General features: G+C 45.9%; 1 protein-coding gene across 4 annotated transcripts; it reads left to right on the top strand.

The window, feature by feature from the left end:
- The first annotated feature begins 136 nt into the window (after positions 1 to 136).
- On the top strand, positions 137 to 21,416 carry LOC147024590 (uncharacterized). 4 transcript variants are annotated; one of them, XR_015059087.1, is made up of 5 exons: positions 137 to 487; positions 4,012 to 4,197; positions 17,183 to 17,238; positions 18,249 to 18,742; positions 21,036 to 21,416. XR_015059087.1 is itself a non-coding variant. In XM_085884634.1 (4 exons), the coding sequence occupies exons 1-4, from the start codon at positions 462 to 464 to the stop codon at positions 21,137 to 21,139; spliced, it is 372 nt and encodes a 123-aa protein (XP_085740760.1). In that variant the 5' UTR covers positions 201 to 461; the 3' UTR covers positions 21,140 to 21,416. The 4 variants fall into 4 exon arrangements, 1 of the variants encoding a protein (XP_085740760.1); XR_015059089.1 differs by having other exon boundaries at positions 137 to 600; XR_015059088.1 differs by having other exon boundaries at positions 145 to 511.
- Positions 21,417 to 21,429: the final 13 nt, after the last annotated feature.

Below are 21,429 nucleotides of genomic sequence, written 5' to 3'. Positions count from 1 at the left end.
ACATGTGCTCAGTATTTAATGAGATCCGGATCTTATATATACAAGAGCCGAGTCCGAGAGATTAAGGTTTTGGAAGAAGAAGAAGAAGAAGAAGAAGAAGAAGAAGAAGAAGAAGAAGAAGAAGAAGAAGAAGAAGAATACGACATTTCGAGTCGTTCATTATATTTCCGTTTTAAAAAAGCATAAATTAGAGACAAGAACACGATAATTTGTGATAACATGAAACATATTAAACACGAAATCAGTTATTAACGTCGCGCTTTGCAATGTGTATTAAATAATACCCCGGGAGCGGGACCGGCGGGCCAAAGGATGACGCATCACCAGGCACGCGTTGCCACGGTAACGGAGCTTGCCGGAAGTAGCGCTTGCAGTCACAATCATTAAAACCCAAAAGCGTTTCGAGTTGATTTGTGCGCTCTTCTGAAGAGGCTGGGATTCCTCGTTCTTCGCACGGATTGATGCTGGGGAAGAGCGAGAGAACATCGTGTGAGGTTTAACGGTGTCAGTGGTGTGTGTTCGTTTTGGTTGTACTTGTTTAAAAGGATGCAGCACACGAGTATGTGTGTTATGATTACATGATCTGCATGAGGATTGCAGGTAAAAAATCGTTTTTTTCACTCTTCAACACACAGTATAGATTATAGAGCCTAGTGTTTGTCTCAGTGGTTAGGGTGGTGGCTTGGGATCCTAGGGTCCTGAGTTCAAGCCCCGTTGGCTGTTGAATTAATACCAGGTGGGGTTGACTCGGCCTGTCATCCTTCCGAGGTCGGCGAAATGAGTACCAGTTCCAGTGTGTGTACTGGTAGAGGGGCACTGCATCAGCGACACAGTCGCGCTTCAAGAAATGATAGCTACCCCGGCAGCTAAGCTGCCATACGACCACCACCACCACCACACAGTATCGTATCCGAATCCAAAAATGCAATACAAAATTCAAAACAGAGAAATAAATGCAAATGTTTTACTTCGGACAAGAGATACAGGGTATACCACCAAGCAACGAATAAACCATGTTACAAAAAAAAAATAGGAACATAATAAAATATATTCAGTGATAATAATTAAGAAATTAAAGGACAGACAGGCACCAAGACAAAATGGATGAGGCACACAATTCCATGGCCCACCAGATATCCCTAGCTAATCCCAAGGGGGGAGGGGGGCGGTGAGCAAAATAACAAAATAATATTTTCCAAGATATAAAGAAAATAATGTGTCAAGAAGAAGAATAATTCAGACCTGTTTGAGTAGACGTTCCAACGGCCTCGGCACAGCCACAAGCCACAAGGCTGACAGTTCACCGCCACGCCTCCCTCTCTGGAAGGGTTCTCAAACTTCACCAACGAACGAACCGGAGCAATTCCTACAACACCTTGAAGCCACACGTTGCTTCAGTTGGCTCAGGAGACACCCAGGAGGAGGAAATGTTTCTGCTCCCCCCCCCCCGCCCCTCCGACCATGTCCCAACGACGCTCTCGTCTGCCTCAGTGTCTTCAACACAGACGTTGCCTCCAGCAGGAAGCACTCGGAGGGATCACTCCAATCCTCAACGAGGTTTCATCACACAGGCCAGGTCTCTCATCACACAGGCCAGACGCGCATTCTCCGTTCATTTCCTGCCTTTTTTCTCTCCCTCACTCCTCGCACTCGCCTTGCCGCCCGCCACCACGGCTCTTGCTGCTTCTTCTTCCTTACTCTACTTTCCTTTCTTCAAAATCTACAAAGTATCGCCGCATGAGATAATGTGGAGGCCTTGAAAAGAGAATAGAAAGAGAAGGGGAAAGGAAGGTCCTGCAGCAGAAGGATCGAAAACAAAACAAGAAAAAAAAACAAGGAAAAAAGAAACCCATCTTGAGAGCCACAGCAACCTCGGCAAAGCCAATGCAATGCTCCCCCCTCCCCCCCCCCATGAGCATAACAACGGACACCATGACAATTAAATACAAGAGTGAGAATTGCCAAAATTAATGTTCGTTTGTTTTGGCGGTGTATAATGGCGTGTTCGGTCCCCAAAAAATAATAACAACAAGCAGTCATAGACTGGTACTTACGAAATCGTCAATTTGACCTCTGACCTTTTCTAATAAAAGCTGTCTCTGGAGAAGGTAGCGACGCAAACCAGAAGTTTCTACGATGATTCTGTACCAAACCATCAAAAATTGAATGTTTTGGATGTTTGACCTCACTGTGACCTTGACCTTTGACCGATTTTGACCAAAATCTAATCAGCGCTAGCCACCCCCCTCCTGAATCACGTGGTGTAATTTGACATTGGTAGCTTCTTCCATTCTCGAGTTATCGTGCCTACAAACAAACAAACAAACAAACAAACAGAAACGGAAGTCATCAATATACTTACGAAATCTTTAGATTTCGTAAGTAATAAACCAATGTCCATCCATGAAGGAAAAACATGCGTACGTATACATCATGGTTATATACCTGGGATCATTCCAATTACACTGGGCCATGGACGAACACGCAGGCCTGAGGCCTGCAGATCTGTGCTAGTTTGTGGAATTGTGGAACATTATTTTAGGTGGGGTTGAGTCAGACCAGATATCCAACCAATGGTGTAAAGCAGTGGGTGGAGTCAGGGTAGCACCATTAGCCATTTTCCAAGTTTCAGTTAAATATGTCAAAGGGTATGGGAAAAAAAAAGTCTGAAAAACCACAGGTGGGACAGACAGACAGACATATGGACGGACAGACGGACAGCAAGCCTCCGGTGAAACCGATAGAGAACTGAAGAAAGGAATAGAAGAGAGGATAAAAATGAAGGGAAGAGAAGAGAAGAGAAGAGAAGAGAAGAGAAGAGAAGAGAAGAAAGAGTATAGGAGAGCGTGTGAGGATTTTTTTTTGTGTGTGTGTGTGTACATATTCGAGGTTTGTGAAAGAGCTATACACTGAGTGGATCATGACATAACAGGATGCAAGTGGAACAGCAGATAGAGGGGGAAATGCCAATATCAGAGTGGAAGGCCGAGATAGAGGGAGAATTGGACAAACAATGGGTGTGGGGATGAACGGGGGACAGGAGAGGATGTAAGGGGTGGACAAGATGGATTCAAAAGAAAGTTACAAGGAGAGAAAACTGGAAATTTGTAAGGAGGAGGGATTGGACTCTGATTGTGAGACTTGGACTCTGACCAGGGATCTGAGATGGCGACTTAATTCCTTTGGTACCAGGTTTCTTCGAAGAATCCTTGGCTACCGCTGGTTGGACTTTGTGTTCAAGGAGCGGTTGCTGAGAGAGACTCAAATGAGATTTGCTTCCTGCAGAGTCTGTGAGCATTGAGGGAAGAGGGAGATGGAAGTTGGTTCCACAGGTGGGGAAAAAGAGGAACAAATTAATGGAGGTGAACAGTGATCCTGGATTTAGGTAGTTTCACCAGAAGAGGGTTGATGGTGGACCGTGTGTGCCCCACAGAAACCTGAGGGGGTGGTAGTGGGGACAAGGCACGGAAAGAGCAGAAGGTGCAAGACCTGAAAAAAGGCAGTGGAAGACAGAAAGACCACCAACCTGTCTGTGATAGTGAGGTGATAGGCATATACTGAGCTTCATCATGGGAGATTGCAATAATATTGAAGGCCTTGATTTCCATGGTGTCAAGCTGAGCAAGATGTGAGGCAAGGGAGCCAGCCCAGAGGGGAGAGCAGTCAATACTCCATCAAGCTACAGATGAAAGCCGTGCAGGTGGATAGAAGTTCAGATGTGCCAAGGAAGGATTTTGTGTGATGGAGGATGTCCAGTCGGTGGCTGGCTTTACAGGCCAACTTTGAAATGTGATTTGCCGAAGAATTGAGACAGAAGGGAAAGTTTTGGAGGATACTGGAGGAATGGAGAGGAAGATCGGCATTTATAAGAGCATACAGAAGAAGGAAGAGTCAAAATACCATATTACCATTTTGCAGACGTAATAAATATATTGCTCGATAACTTGTATACTGTATCTCTCATTTTCATGGAGTCAATGTTTTGTATCCCTAATAAGTGTTGTTTTTCAGGAGCAAAATGTCAGCGCTTAGTGGTGAACATGGAGCAGGGATGAGGGACAAATCCACATACCCTGTGGAGGAGGCTCGAGCACAAAAGTCAGAGAATACTCCAGCACAAAGTTCTGAGAAGATGATGGACGACTTTGAGGACAGCTGGATGAAGACTGAAGCCAAAGTGCAGTCCATGTCACAAAGGTACTTTTCGGTAGGAGGTGGTAGCTTGCTGGCTCTGTGTTGGTGCATCACATATATGTAACTTCTGAATTGGTCCTGTTTAACTTTCACAATAAAATGTAAAATTCCCACCAAAAAAGTCATTATCTGTGGAAATTCCATGATTTCAATTACACATGGCAGATGCATCTCAGTGAACCTTAAAAATAATATCAGCTAACTTGTGGGTAATTTTCATACCCCAAATATTGTGACATCCACGGGACTTGAACAGTCCCGCCAACGTAGAATGAGACGAAACGATGGAGGCGGTTGATTTGTTTATAACCCAAACATGGCGGTTCTAATTGCTCGACCGCAAACGGGACGAGGAAGGTGGCATGAGTCACTTTTCACTGAGTTAATGATGTTTATTTGTTTTTACTATTAACCAGAAATAACAAGACTCGGCAAGAAAAGGGATCCGGGGCGATTCGACGGGATGGTGTGGGATCGGGCGTGGGGAAAAACACAGACAATTCCAATGAATATACAGATCTCAAACCCTCTAAGGCGCCAAGCACACACACACACACACAAAACGTAGCTATTTCTGGTGGTCAGGCTGGACCGTGGTATGGACGCAACTGTCCCTGGATTGGCGTCGGATGAGCTGGCCTTGCTCTCGTCAGGGGGGCAGGAGAAACCGTGGTGCTGTCGACCTCCTGGTCTTGACCCAAGTCCGCTCACAGCCGCCAGGGAACCAGTTCTGGCGCCAAGTTGCGAGCAGGAGAGGGAGGCAGGTCCGCCCGCCGTTCGACCCCGTACTCCGAGTCAGCAGAACCCCAGAGCTAACCAAGGTGAGGCACGAGGCTCAGCAAGGCTCCAAGACACGATGAAGAACACGATCGAATCAGCACAACAACAAGGACGCTCTCCGCGCAACAGCCTCCACACCAAAAAAACACGATCGTTTTGTCCCGATCTTCTTCCTCTTCTTTTTCGACCCCGAACAGAACCTTTTTATCCTCCCGTCCTCGTCACCTCCAATCGAGCCGTTTATTGGCCCACCGCCGTCGCCTTCTGCCAATCGTGATCATGGGGCGGAGCCATCCGCTGCACTGTCCTGTGACGTCACGGCCAGTCTCCAGAGAATACCAAAAGGGGTTTATGCAGACACACTTACCCTATCCCGTGTCCCTATCTAATTACGTGACAATTATCATTTCCCCCTTGAAGAAATGAACATATACTAGACAACTTATCACCACTGAATTGCTACTTATTACATCGAGATCCTGGTAAACTCGAACAGCATGGCATACCTAATTAAACATCCTAATTACCCTTTGAATGCATACCCCCCCCTCAAACGTAACACTGCCCCCTCCTCTGGTACCGCAGCTCCTGCAAGGTATATCACAGGCGCTACCGTACCAGCCTTAACACTTACTGACTCACACCTAATTAACCTAACGAAATAAAGTAGGAGGGGCAATGGGCAGCGAGTCGCAGCTAACTTACCTATCTTGCTTAATGTACTACCCCCTTATGGCCTTATCCTCGCCTAAACAATCATTCGTTTTTATTTTATTTTATTTTATCACATAAGAGCACTGAGCGAAGTTGCACTCCATCCTCTGAATCATCGCTCTTGCCCAGCACTCTTCCAGTGATCTGGGGAGGGGAAACAAAAGGTTCCACAAAAACACAACACTTATACTTTATATTCCTACTCTAACCCTTAACGACACTATTCACAGGATATTTACACTTGACCGCCTCCCCCAGTGGATGCTAATAGACCCAGCGTTACCTGGGGAGCCAATTTTCAAATTTGCTTGCCCCAAAATTATGCGGACATCGTGCCCTTGCTGCACATGTCAAGTTGTGCGGGATCGAGTGGGACTCATACATCTTCACAACACTCACACCATGGTCATCATCACATTTCTAGATCATGGTCCTCATTTTAATCATGCAGGCTGAATTCCGTCATGGCCCTGGGGTGGGTTACCACAAGATGATGGGGGCATCTCAGGTGCAACCATGCCCACAGGTAAGCTTTAGTCCAACCCGGACGTTTCTCCGCCCCGCTCCCTTTGATTCCCTCCCCCCTGGTAGCCATCAGCTCTAATCCCGTACAACACTCTGGAAGGGGTCTCACTGGCTCCTCTGGCCTTCCTGGGTCGCCAAGGTCCTACCCGCCTTGGTCGCCCAACCAGACCCTCTCCCAGTTGCCTCCAGACACTGTCACCATTAGCCACCAGGTGGTGAATCTCCTTGAAGGGGGTTGCAATTCACGCTCACCGTGAGCTTCAGCAATCCCTGTGGACAAGCACATCATCCCCACCCACAAAACCCACATGACTCCCCCACCCCCATCGGCCTTACATGTGACACCTGCATTTCTAACACTTCGCCGACCATGACCTTCCCTGTTACCACACCATGTCCAATAAAAAATCAACGTGTGCACCATACATTTCACTTCTTAACTAAAAACAACTCACACAGCACTTCTCCTCACCCAATCCATGCACCAGCCATTGGACAGCCACTCATGCCCGCTTTGTTACCAATTACCCATTGTCCCTATTGTCACTCTAAAACCCAGCAGCACTTACAAACCCATGCCAATTTTTCCACAATTCACTTTTTTCCACCAAAGGAGGGCACTTCGCCACAATCTCAGCAGCCGAGCATGGTCGTATATGCTCAGACCAATCTAGTCTCCCGGACCCCCGACAGTGATCTCCGGACCCGACCTATGAAAGGGCATCTCGGATAGACCTGGGGGTTCAGCAGGAGGATTCACCCTCTCCGAGTCTAAAAGTCTATTGGAGGGTCCCTCCATCGCCGGGTACCGGCAATATCGTTGCATGTGTCCTCTTCGCCCGCACCGGAAACAACTCCCCATCAAAGGCCCCCGTGAGTATCGGTGAAATGTCTCTTCCGGTTCCGGACCCCCTCGGCCATAATCGAATTGCTCTATTGGCTGGGCTGGACCCCGCCGCTTTGGCGCACTAACTACCGGATTACCCTTTATCAAACTCGACAGTTTCTGGCAAATTTCCTGAAACATTTGGGTAATGCCAATTTCTCCCAGCCCCTCTCCTTGATCCTGGATCTCCGCCTGTCGGACCCTCACCGATGGCCTCTCGGGCACCCGACCCGGCCGCCTCCACGAGGCCAGCCTGGCTGCGCACTCAGCCGCTCGGTGAACGGTGGGTGGATCCTGTAGCTCCACTAGCGCTCGGACCTCAGGGTCCGGAAGAGCAGCTAAAAATTTCTCTAGTGCCAGTCTGTCCCACGCCTCCACTGCAAGGTCCCGATACGCGATCCTGACTGATTGGTAAACGTCCTGTGCCAGCTCCTGCACTGTCTCACCCGGCTTTAATCTGCGGTGCTGGAGCTGAGCCCGCACCAGATCACAGTTTGCCGCGAACCCAAACCGACGGCTCAACGCCTCGCAAATGTGGGAGCTGGTCAACATCCCCTCCGCGATCACGTTTAACACATCTGCGGCTGGTCCCCGCAACGTTGCCACCAAATTCCCTGTACGTTCCCGCTCATTCCACCCGTTTAGTCGGGAAATGCACTCAAATTGCGTCAGTAAAGCTTCAACGCTCCCTGACCCGTCGAAATTTACCAGGGGGATCATTTTTACGGTGGCCCGCTTCTCAGTTTCTCCCTTGTCCGAATCCAGCCCAGGGATCAAACACCCTTGTGGCTGCGTATCCAATTTCGGAGCCCACTGTGGCCAAAGATGTTTTGTGGTGAGGGTCTCATGGGTCAATTTTGCCTCCTGTTCCAAACGTTGAATGGACCGATTCACCTCTTCCCGCAGGATCTTCTGGGCCTGCACAACCTCCTCCAAGGCTCCGTCGCGAGTTTGTAGCTGCTCCTCAACCAACCCGGACACTCTACTTACAAAAGACGGCTCTACCAGGCCTTTATCCAAGACTTCATCTTGGCTCATAATTTTATCTTGTTCATCCAAACGAGCCTCTAATCCTTTTACCTCCTCCATCAAATTCATCCCTTGCTTCCTCAGCTCTCCCCACTCTTCAACTTGCAGCTGCATACGAGCATCCACACAGGCACGATGGCGTTCCAGGCCTTCATCCACTTTATCAACCCGAATGTTCGTTGCATCAATTTTATCTACCAATTTTTTCCATATATTTTCCCCCTCCAATGTAATTTCTACCTTTGTTTCCTCCAATCTATCCTCGAATTTATTTTGTATTTCCCCCAATTGAACATCCACACACTCCTGCATCTCAGTTTTCATTTTCTCCATCTTTTCCCCCTATTCATCCCTCATTAAATCAATCCGTGCACCCAACTGTACCCCCATTACCCCCAATTGATCTGTCATTTCTGCCCTCTGTGTCACGAATTGATTTTCCATTTGTGCCGTCATTTCTGCCCTCTGTGTCACGAATTGATTTTCCATTTGTGCCTTCATTTCTGCCATTTGTGCCCCCTGTGCCGTCATTTTTGCCCCCTGTGCTGTAATTGCACTCATTAAACGTTCCAACATTGTCCAGATCGTCATCGTGCCGGTTTCCGGCGCTGCCGGCTCCGTTACGGGCGATGAAGCACGGTCCACGCTCGGAATGGGGGAGGTTCCAACCCTACCCCCGTCTCTCCCTTTTTCCCCCGACTCGCTGCCAGACACGTGGCCTTCCTCCTCAAACATCTGCACATCCGCTATGGTGCAGAAGTCCCGTTTGCCGCCAATTAATTTAAATTTGAAAAATCCGGCCAAAATTTTCCCGCGCTCACGCGCTTTTCTGTAGTACTTTTATATTCCAATTCGTGGCGAGATTTTAATCTTGGTATATTCTCCCGATACCAAATATAATTTAGAGGGGTTCGAACATCCAACACCCTGACACCAATGTGACGTCCACGGGACTTGAACAGTCCCGCCAACGTAGAATGAGCTGAAACGATGGAGGCGGTTTATTTGTTTATAACCCAAACATGGCGGTTCTAATCGCTCTACCGCAAACGGGACGAGGAAGGTGGCACGAGTCACTTTTCACTGAGTTAATAATGTTTATTTGTTTTTACTATTAACCAGAAATAACAAAACTCGGAAAGAAAAGGGATCCGGGGCGATTCGACGGGATGGTGTGGGATCAGGCGTGGGGAAAAACACAGACAATTCCAATGAATATATAGATCTCAAACCCTCTAAGGCGCCAAGCACACACACACACACACACACACACACACACACACACACACACACACACAAAACGTAGCTATTTCTGGTGGTCAGGCTGGACCGTGGTGTGGACGCAACTGTCCCTGGATCGGCGTCGGACGAGCTGGCCTTGCTCTCGTCAGGGGGGGCAGGAGAAACCGTGGTGCTGTCGACCTCCTGGTCTTGACCCAAGTCCGCTCACAGCCGCCAGGGAACCAGTTCTGGCGCCAAGTTGCGAGCAGGAGAGGGAGGCAGGTCCGCTCGCCGTTCGACCCCGTACTCCGAGTCAGCAGAACCCCAGAGCCAACCAAGGTGAGGCATGAGGCTCAGCAAGGCTCCAAGACACGATGAAGAACACGATCGAATCAGCACAACAACAAGGACGCTCTCCGCACAACAGCCTCCACACCAAAAAAAACACGATCGTTTTGTCCCGATCTTCTTCCTCTTCTTTTTCGACCCCGAACAGAACCTTTTTATCCTCCCGTCATCGTCACCTCCAATCGAGCCATTTATTGGCCCACCGCCGTCGCCTTCTGCCAATCGTGATCACGGGGCGGAGCCATCCGCTGCACTGTCCTGTGACGTCACGGCCAGTCTCCAGAGAATACCAAAAGGGGTTTACGCAGACACACTTACCCTATCCCATGTCCCTATCTAATTACGTGACAATTATCATTTCCCCCTTGAAGAAATGAACATTTACTAGACAACTTATCACCACTGAATTGCTACTTATTACATCGAGATCCTGGTAAACTCGAACAGCATGGCATACCTAATTAAACATCCTAATTACCCTTTGAATGCATACCCCCCCCCCTCAAACGTAACAATATTGTTGTAGAATTGGGGGGGTGGGAATAGGGGGATTGATAGATAGATTGTGGAAAGAATAGTATGGACCATGTTCTTGAGTCGGGTAGAATTACTGCTGTATCAAGGATCTGTCAGATATAAATCAAATGTAAGATGTGCACTGAGGGGGCAGTGACCATCCTTAAAGCAGAATAGGGTAATATTTTGTTGCGTAACACTTCCTGTATGGGAAAGACCAGGTGGCAGACTGGTTTAAATGGACTTAACACTGGCTGTTCGGCCTATGAATTCCAAGCCATGCCATTGCAGTGGGCTGTGGAGCCCTGGTTGAAGGCGGAGCACAGACGAGGGGCCACCCTGCAGGGTGGGATGGCCTGAAAGATGGCTCCACCCACAGGCAGTTGCCAGCCAATTGTTGGACCAGTTGCATGCTGGAAATACTGTCCCAGAGGTGGTAAAGGCCATGTCCATATGTCCATACATGTGCATGAGAGCTTACTTGGGCTTCTTGGCGGAGACAATGCTTCTCCCTCTCTCTCTCTCTCTGCTTCATCGTTTCCCAAATTGGACCTTAAGTGGAGCTGCGGATATCACCTCCTCATCACCATCCTCTCTTCCTCCCTGAGCTACACTTCACCTTTTGCCACTCCAGCCTGCACGAGTCATGGCAGACCGAGAGACCAGCTTGCACCTGCTTTAAGTCTCTGCCTGGAATCTCATTTGTGGTCTGAATTTGGTATTGCCGGCACCATTAGCGGGATTATTTATTTTGTAAGCAAGTGTGTGTCTTTTCTCCCCTTTCATTCCTATCTGTGTCTGTCGACTGCCAAATCTGTTCCGTTTATTTAGTCATAGCATATTGTCCATCCTTATCCCCATATACATTTATTAGAAATCTTTTAAATATTAAAAAAAACATCTTCCCACCTTTTGCCTTCCCACGCACGAACAACCACCAGTCGGGGCTTTATTTGAACTATCCTTAGCGGATCAGATCTTCCATCATTAATTCTGAACTTCGTAAATCCAAACATCATTTTGGTCATTCGTGGAGGATTTATTCGACGTCCAACACAGAGTGTCCATGTTAAGGCCCGGTCACACCTTGACGTTTTAGCCAGCGATGGCAACGTATTAAAATGTATGTAAAACGCTGGCTTACGTTGAACTTTTGATGTTTTTTTTTTAAAGATTCGGACGTATTCATAGCGACTTGGTCTTATGTATAACGCATTGGTAACGGACACAGAACGTTTCGTTGTGTTATAGATAACTTATACCAACGAATGCTGAACCTGTTGTCGGCCTACACAACCGATGCCCAACGATAGTCTAACTTAGGCATAGCGCGTTGCACGCATCGCCGACGATGTCGTGACGTAGCCTATTAAAAGGCTGACGCACAACGATTCGAATCATAACTGCCGTAGAAATGGAAGTGACAACATCGCGGTCACACCCTTGCGATCTTGCCAGCGTATGCCGACCTAAGAAAAATGTGTCTAAAACGTTGGGGCACGTCAAATACGGTATGAGTAAGTTTGGTATACGTGAGTAGAACGCTAAAGTACGCTATCATACGTTGTAGTAAGTAGAGTACGTCAAGAAATTTTAAACATGTTCAAAATTTTTGGACGTACTCGGCGTATGACACACGTTCCGCATGCGATGGGGATAAGTTTTACACACAATATGTGGATGCTTACACACGTCCACAAACGCTACTTATAGGCTACTCATAAGTCGAAACACGTCGCGGTAATGTCTTTTTTACGCGAAACTTATTTCTAACATATGTTTGACGTGCTTTGAACCAATTCTTTACGTAGTCCCAACACACATCGACGTATGTAGACGTATTCCAATGACGTCTTCCGGTCGACAAAAAAAATAAAAATGAATGTGTTTCTAGCTTTCAACTGCCATATAAAGACGTGTTCCCAGCGGTTTTGGGAATTGGTATATAAAAATGCTGCTCATAAAAGGGGAACCCAACAGTGTTTTCGAGTCCTTTTTGAGTCGATGTCCATGTCAGCAGTAACAGTATCAGTATCAGTATCAGTATGAGTATCAGTATTAGTATTAGTTTGTTCATGTTGGCAGTAGTAGGTGAGTGTGAGGGGGAGGTGTGGGTTATGATGGATCGTCCTTGCGTCCGCGTGTCCACGGGTAGGAGACATCTTTTCACCATTGTTCGAAGTTCTTCGCGGCTAATTTTTTATGGGGCTTTTTCAACAATGAGCTATAGCTTGTTTTTACGATTTAGGTCTATTCATAACGGGTTGGACAAATGCACAATGAACTAATAATGTGCATAGAACGCTTTGATTACTTATAGATACGATATACCAACGAATAATTATCGTGAAGCCGGCGTTCACAAACTATGCCCAACGATAGCCTAACTTATCCATATCGTGCGGCAGTTTATCTTTGCCGGTGACGTAGGGTTTGCTATTCATAGGCTGCCACTCAACGATTTAAATGGCTGCATCTCCACTATTGAAAGTAGGCGCTTGCGCTCAACAATTGGATTTTTTTTACACTCAACGACTTTGAAACGGTACCACTCAGCTATTTTCATTGTTTACAATGAACGATTTAAATTGCTGTCACTCGCCTTTGTTTTTTGACCGCTGGCGCTCGGAAATTTTAATCGTTTCTATTGAACGTGCTAAATCGCTCAAACCCCACTATTGAAAGTAGACGCTTGCGCTCAACAATTCGATTTTTTTTACACTCAACGACTTTTAAACGGTACCACTCAGCTATTTTCATTGTTTACAATGAACGATTTAAATTGCTGTCACTCGCCTTTGTTTTTTGACGCTGAGGTTTTGAAATTTGAAGCGTTTCTTCTGAACGTGTTAAAACGCTCAAACTCGACTATTTTAAATAGACGCTGCCGATGGACAATTGGAATCATAGCCAAGCTGGACATCGAAGTGTGAACATCCTCGTCATGCCGAAGAAAAGTTTAAAGAATGCTGCAAATAAGTGTCCTGGCCTTGGCCGTGGACGCTGACGCAAGGACGATCCATTATACCGACGTCTTTCAGCCTATGAGTAACTTAAAAGTAACGTCTGTCGATGTGTGGCAACGATCGCGTAACGTGCCAACAACACGTTAATCATAGGTTAGAAATAAGTTTCGGGTACGCTAAACATTACCTCGGCGTGTCTCAACTTATGATTAACTTACAAGTAGCATGTGTTGACGTCTGTCAACGATCGCAGACCGTGCATACAACTTGTGGCCAGCGTAGCGGAACGTGTGAGTCATACGCCGGCATACGTCGTGAAATTTCAAGCATGAAAAATTTGAGGACAACCAAAAAGTACAACGTTTAAAGCCAACGTACAACGACGTATGGCAGTGTTTTTCAGCGTGCTCTCAATGTTATCAAAACTTACCCATAACGTATTCAACGTGTGCCAGCGTTTTAGAAAAAAAATTCAAAAATCGGCATACGTTGGCTAAAACGTCAAGGTGTGACCGGGCCTTTAGTTGGGCCTCTAATGCAACAATATCAATAATACGAGGGACACTCAAAAATTATAGGAATGGGTTATTCATTGGCCCCCAACAGCCATGAGTTTTCGGTCATTATAAACTCACTAGTATGGTTATGTTATTATATGCCATTTATTTCATTAATCTGACATTGTTCGTTGTTTTCAAAGTATTATCCAAATGTTTGCTTTGCCATACAATAATTAAGCATCTTCGGAAAACTGAGATTTAGGTGTCATCAAATATTTTTATGCAAAGAATGTTCCAACTCCAAAAAAATGCACAAATGCATTGGGGCCGTTCATGGCAAAGGTACCCCATCATTTTCTATCTTATCTAAATCGGCTGCTGACTTTAAGAATCAATATCAGTCCCTTGAAAATGTGACCAATCCACAAACAATTGCTCAGGTGGAATAAATAATAATAGAGGATCGCTGTGTTAAGATTGCCGACATATCCATGGAATGGAACAGAGATCAGCTTGGAAAATCAGAACTTCACATTTGAATGCTTTTCCTGGAAAGGAGAGTTTCGGCAGGGGCTGCTTGCAGCCTATGTTGATCTCTGTAAAGCGTTCGATTCAGTGAATCGGGATGTCCTCTGGAGGATTCTTGGTCTTCGTGGGGTGCCACCAAAACTGATCGATCTGATGCCTGAACTCTACTCTGGTACTGAGAGTGCTGTGAAGTGTGGTGGTACCATCTCTGACTTATTTCCAGTTGTTACTGGAGTTCGTCAGGGATGTGTACTTGCCCCCACACTTTTCAGCACTTGTATGGACTGGATTCTTGGGAGGATGTCGGAGAGATCAAGTTGCGGTGCGTCATTTGGGAATGTCAAGATCTCGGACCTTGACTTTGCAGATGATGCAGTCATCTTTGCGGAGACTTTAGACATCCTCTTGGGGGCCCTCGAGGTGCTGAATGAGGAGTCGGAGCCGTTGGGATTACGGGTTTCTTGGGTCAAAACTAAGATCCAGGCTTTCGGTGACATCTTGGATGCTGCTGTCCTGTCTGTGCCTGTTTGTGGTGAGGATGTTGAGGTCGTGGAGAGATTCACTTACCTTGGCAGTGATATTCATGTCTCTGCTGGCTGCGAGTCAGAGGTCAATAGACGTCTGGGTCGGGCCTGGGGAGTCATGGATTCACTGGATCATGGGGTGTGGCGCTGCCGGTACCTGTGCGGGAGGACGAAAGTCCGAGTCTTCAGGTCCTTGGTACTTCCAGTCTTGCTCTATGGGTGCGAGACTTGGACTCTGACCAAGGATCTGAGACGGAGACTTAATTCCTTTGGTACCAGGTCTCTTCGGAGAATCCTTGGCTATCGCTGGTCGGATTTTGTGTCCAACGAGCGGTTGCTGAGAGAGACTCGGATGAGATTTGTTACCTGCATAGTCCGTGAGCGTCAGTTGCGGCTGTATGGACATGTGGCTCGTTTTCCTGACTCTGATCCTGCTCACCAGATTCTCTCAGCGAGGGAGTCTCATGAGTGGAGGAGGCCAGTGGGTCGACCACGTGCCTCATGGTTGCAACAGGTTGACCATCATCTCAAGGAGATGGGGATGGGCCTGGCATCTGCCTGGGGGGATGGCCAGACGGAGGCCCCTGGAGTACCGGCGGAAAGTGGACGCAGTGACGTGCTGTTCTGGCACATGCTCCCATACCTGACCTGACCTGACCTGGAAATGGAGATATGATGGGTATGCTTTTTTTCTTAACAAAATCTTGGCTCATGGAAGTGTGTGATAAAACCAGGAAGCTGCTGGCATGCAGCTCGGGGTCCTTCCTCTTGGCACTGCGAGCAGGACGGGGATGTGCAGGGCAGTGAACCTGAGCAGCCGGGAAGTCCACGCTGGAGATTGCAGTGAGAGTGACCAAAGAGCTTCACCAGAGAGCATTGTCAATGAGTCACCAAAGCAACCAGAGAGCATTGCCAGTGAGTCTACAGAGCAACCAGAGAGCGTCACCAGTGAGTCACCAGAGAGAGAAAGAACAAAGGAGCTCTCCTGCTTTTATTCACTCTCCTCTCTCCACCCAACTTCCCTACCTCTCAGGTGGAGGCAGTGCTGCTCTTTGTGGTGAGCCAATGGCCAGATCCCATGGCCACTGTCTTGACCACTCACTGAGCTGCTGGAGCCTTAACACTCGATAGGGACAAAGCCATGAATTGAAAGCCAGCTTCTTATGGCCTCCTCAGACAGGTCCATAAGGCTTTATGAATGCCGCCATGATCACACTTTTAACCTGGCCTGGTCAGGTCTTCAATGAGGGGGAACACCGACCAAGATGTCCTGAACTGCAACACTATACGCACTAACTTTGGAGGACACTGCCCTCCTCCTCCCCCCCCCCACAACAGTGGTCCAAAGGTCACCTTCACTCTTAACATTGATCTTGATATAGAGAATGAATGCTATATTGTTGTTATGTTAATGAGGGGTGGGATTGGAGAGAGAAATTAGGCTTGAACAACATTCCATTCACAGTAAGAATTTAGAATTCATTTTTGTAGCGAAGTTGCCTGATGTACAGCCCTCAATGGGGGGCAGACTTGGTCCAATATTAATGGTTAGATCGGGTAAGGATGTCCATACTGCTGCCCCCCTCCCCCTCATCTGAAGCTGGGCCAGGTCTGCCATGTGAAATGGCAGCAGACTTGGCTCAGACCGGCTCAACATGTACTGGTGGCTGCACGTGAACTGTTACAACCAGGCTGATGCATCGGGGCAGGCCATTGCTCCCCAGCATGCCCTGACGCTCACCTCATGATTGGATGATTGGTGGAGGTGAGAACACCTGTATATGAGCCCCCATTTGCCCTGAGGACACATGTTCGGTGGCTCACCCAGTAGATATGCCCATGATGGGCTGGGGGGAGTAGGGGTGGGATTATAAAAGTAGGAACATTCAGAGTACAAAGCGCATTCTCCACTCGGGTGCATTTTGGAATTAAATTTCCATGAGCGCGGTCACCTGCAAATTTGATCTTTGGCATATTCAGTCTCCACACCAGCTGCAGTTGTGGTTGAAGCGGTTGGCATGGTGGCTGTACACATGACAGTAATATGTTACATTATGTGATGTTCCTAATTAATCTGGTCATTGAAAGGTATAAACAGCCAGTTACATATTATATTTGCAAAAATGGTATTATTTTAACCCCTTTCCCACCCTTTCTTCAAGCTTTCTTGAGTTCCCCCCTCGACTCCCATTTCCCCTCCCACTCAGCTACTTAACTCTACCCTCCTTTTTCTTTCCTACCATCCTTTCTCTGGCTTCCCTTTCATAAGTGCTTGTTTTTCAATTTTCACCGCTCCCCACCTTTTGTGTATGTAATATTTTGATTGACCGTTTCTTGTCTGTGTTTTACAGAATACGTTTGTGGTTGTCACCATTTCCTTGCACATCAACATTAGCATAACCTCAACCTCATCCGTGAAGATCTTGCCCGATTTTGTCTTGTTTCCTGCAGGTTTGCAGCAATCAGAAGGTACCTACAGTCATTGCCAAAAAGCAGCCAACTGGCAGGTAGGGAGAGGTCGAGCAGCCAATTTAATCAGTCAGTCAATGAAACACATCAGTAAACACAACATTGTGTCCTATCCCTTAGATAGTTTCGTTCTGCTTACTTATATCTTGCTACAGGTCCTCAAGCCTTCTGCCTCTGGCTCCTTTTTCTCTTGCTTCTATCATGAAATGTATGCCTCTACTTTCTTTTTTTGTCTTTCCACTGGTTTTCTGTCATCGGTTCTGCTTTCCATTGTCTTTGTCCATTTGATGCTGTCTAGGTGCCAGACATTGCCAGACATTGTTTTGATGTTGCCCAGTGACTCTTTTTATCTTGTTACATCTGCTTTCTTGGTTCTTTGGTTGATATTTTATTGGGGTATTTTACCTTGAAGCTCTTCCTCGAGCATCAGCCATCAAAAATCTTGTTTTTGCTTTATTGCATTTATTAAGGTCCAGCACCTGGCTCAATACAACATCACTAATACCAGCAGGACAATGCAGACACTGAAGTTTTTATTTATTGACACATCTCTTCATTTAAGTACGCTGCAATACAAATTCTTAAATGCAGCACCTGCCAGACGTAGTCATTTGTAACATCTTTCTTGCTTCCACCTCTTTCCTTTCTCTCATTTGACAGATAAACTGCTGACATCTTCTATCCTGTCTCATCCCAAAAGTATCTCTTCTGGGTCATGTTTGGATTCTCTGGTTGTTTTCTCAATTTGTTTTTTGAGACGTTCATCAGGATTCCCACATTCTCTAAATTTGTTCTAAAGCTTTCCAACGGTGTTGTCAATGTAGCAATAGACACTGCTAACAAGGTTGAATAATTATCAGCATAGTCCACATCCCACAATTTATTTCCGATATCCACCCTAAGGTGTTTTACTTTTGCATCAATTCTCCTAAGTATGTAGTATAATATCAAATTTAGAATATGTGGAGAGATGATATACACTGATGAGCTAAAACATTATGACCACCTGCCTAATATGCTGTTGGTTCTCCGTGTGCTGCCAAAACAGTGCCGACCCGCCGAGGCATGGACTCTACAAGACCCCTGAAGGTGTCCTGTGGTATCTGGCACCAAAACATTAGCAGCAGATCCTTCAAGTCCTGTAAGTTACGAGGTGGAGCCGCCGTGGATCAGACTTGTCGGATCAGACTTGTCGGTCCAGCACATCCCACAGATGCTCAATTAGATTGAGATCTGGAGAATTTGGAGGCCAGGGCAACACCGTGAACACTTCATGTTTCTCAAACCATTCCTGAACAATGTATGCAGTGTGGCAGGGCGCATTATCCTGCTGAAAGAAGCCACTGCCATCAGGGAATACCATTGCCATGAAGGGGTGTACCTGGTCAGCAATGATGTTGTAGTAGGTGACACGTGTCAAATTGACGTCCACATGAATGGCCGGACCCAGAGTTTCCCAGCAGAACATTGCCCAGAGCATCACACTCCCTCCACCAGCTTGTCGTCTTCCCACAGTGCATCCTGGTGCCATCACTTCCCCAGGTAAATGGCGCACACGTACACGGCCATTGACGTGATCTAAAAGAACACAGGACTCATTGGACCAGGCGACCTTCTTCCACTGCTCCAAGGTCCAGTTCTGACGCTCGCTATTCCATTGTAGGTGCTTTCGACGGTGGACAGGGGTCATCAGTGGCACTCTGACCGGTCTGCGGCTACGCAGCCCCATACGCAGCAGGGTGCGATGCAATGTGAATTGTGACACATTCCTCCCATGACCACCATTAAATTTTTCTGTGACGTGCCACAGTAGACCTTCTGTCGGTTCGGACCGGACGGGATAGCCTCCGTTGCCCTCGCGCATCGATGAGCCTTGGGTGCCCAACACCCTGTTGCCGGTTTGTGGTTTGTCCCTCCTCGGACCACTGTCGGTAGGTACTCACCACTGCTGACTGGGAGCACCCCACAAGCCTTGCTGTTTCAGAGATGCTCTGACCCAGTTGTCTGGCCATAACAATTTGGCCCTTGTCAAAGTTGCTCAGGTCTTTACTCCTGCCCATTTCTCCTGCATCCAACACATCAACTTCAAGAACTGACTGTTCACTTGATGCCTAATATATCCCACCCCTTGACAGGTGCCATTGTAACAAAATAATCAATGTTATTCACTTCACCTGTCAGTGGTCATCATGTTTTGGCTCATCAATGTTCACTTGTTGTATTCTCCTATTTTCACCTCAGTCTTTTTTTTGTATCTTCACCAGTGATCTTTACCTCCGCCACCCAAGGTGGACAGAGGTTATGTTTTCACCCCTGTCTGTCTATCTTTCTGTCAGTGAACAAGATATCTCAAAATGTTGTGGACGTATTCGGACGAAATTTGGTGGAGAGGTTGTGTGTGTCACAAGGACAAAATTATTCGATTTTAGTGAAGATCCAGATCTGGATGCAGATACTGTACTAGAATTTTTAAAGTGATTCGTCACCATTGAGAGATGATGCCAAAAACGATATACAGTATTGTATAGCACGATATCTCAAAAGGTTATGGACGGATTCGGACGAAACTTGGTGGACAGATTGAGTGTGTAACCACGACAAATTGATTTGATTTTGGTGAAGATCCAAATCCGAATCCAGATACGAAAAAAAAAAATTAATTGATTCTTCACAAATGACAGATGGGGCCAAAACCGATATATAGCACGATATTTCAAAACGTTGCAGACGGATTGTGACAAAACGAGGTGGATGAGATGGTTAGGTGACAAGAACCAGCCGATTGTATTTTCGTTATATGGGTCCGGCTGCAGATCCGGCCTATCAGTGGGATACAAAACATAAACTGTTCAGCCTGACAGAGGTATGCACTTTACCGAGTGCCGTTCTAGTTCATACTTGTTTTTTTGTTTCATTCAATTTATTCTCGATTTGTTTCTGCTGAGACCAAGCACACTTTAGAGCATCTCTTATGTCCTCCACATTGTTGTGACACCTCATTCAAGATCAGATACATGAGAGTAAGCTCTTCATCTGGGTCCCTTATTTCTTCTTCTATAATTTCAAATCGTATTTTGACCTTAATGTTAAACTTTTGACACGTCATCATCAAATTTATCTTTCACCTGCAAAGAGGTCAGTGGTATCTTTTTTATACAGGTGGAATATCCGACTACTATATGAAATAAAGCAATTTTATGTTGGTATGTGTATATATATATATATATATATATATATATATATATATATATATATATATATATATATATATATATATATATATATATATATATATATATATGTATGTATATATATATATGTATGTATATATATATATATATGTATGTATATATATATATATATGTATGTATATATATATATATATATATATATATGTATGTATATATATATATATGTATGTATATATATATATATATATATATATATATATATATATATATATAATTTTTTCAAAGAAGAAGGCACTTCCAACCAAAAGTAAAAAACTAGATCGACTCTGCTAATTTGAGCAAAAAGGGAGAGCAGACCCGGTCTCAGGCAACGTTTCGCCGGCTTCGCAGCCAGCTTCATCAGGCCTAATAGCCAGCTTCATTGGTCCATTGTGCCTGATGAAGTCGGCTGTGAAGCCGACTTCATCAGGCACAATTATCAAGCACAAATTACTATTTTCATCAGACACAAATTAATACCTCAGAAGGTAATAAATAATACATATACAACTTCTTGCATGTAGTCATTGACTATATTTTGGGATGCATGACGTTTTTAGATGTCCTTTTATTGCATATTTTTCTCTTTTTTTTTCTCGTTCCAGCCACTGCGACTTCAGATATATCTCTAATTTGTCATGAAGAGGAGGTCCAGCCACGAGGGACTCGCATGCTATTGCAGGATACAATGCTGAGACAACGAAAGTAAAGCTTAATGACAAAGATGAATCAAAATTGAACCGTATAAAATAAATGTACAACACACACACATCATTTGTTTGAAATCATTTCCTCACTTTGGAGAAGAAAAAGATGAGATTACAAAAGAATATAAAGGTGAATCTCCATCTTACGTTCCATCCATTTTCAACAGCAAATGAAGACACACTGATTCATACAAAATTAATAAAGGATGGTTCAGCAAGGTAGTGTATTCACCACATTCTTCCACCGATTTTGTGGTCTGCCCAAGAGAAGGTTCACGTGCATGTCTCAAGA

The sequence above is a fragment of the Eptatretus burgeri genome, chromosome 6, assembly GCF_056783735.1.
Source record: "Eptatretus burgeri isolate ZD-2024b chromosome 6, Ebu_testis_v1, whole genome shotgun sequence".
Taxonomy (NCBI): Eukaryota; Metazoa; Chordata; class Myxini; order Myxiniformes; family Myxinidae; genus Eptatretus; species Eptatretus burgeri.
This window is presented reverse-complemented; position numbering and strand designations above follow the sequence as displayed.

Coding starts and splice junctions, on each gene's coding strand:
- LOC147024590 (XM_085884634.1), top strand. CDS start 462: ATGCTGGGGAAGAGCGAGAGAACATC. Junction 4,198..17,182: donor GTGCAGTCCATGTCACAAAG/GTACTTTTCGGT, acceptor TGTTTCCTGCAG/GTTTGCAGCAATCAGAAGGT. Junction 17,239..21,035: donor AAAAAGCAGCCAACTGGCAG/GTAGGGAGAGGT, acceptor TTCTCGTTCCAG/CCACTGCGACTTCAGATATA.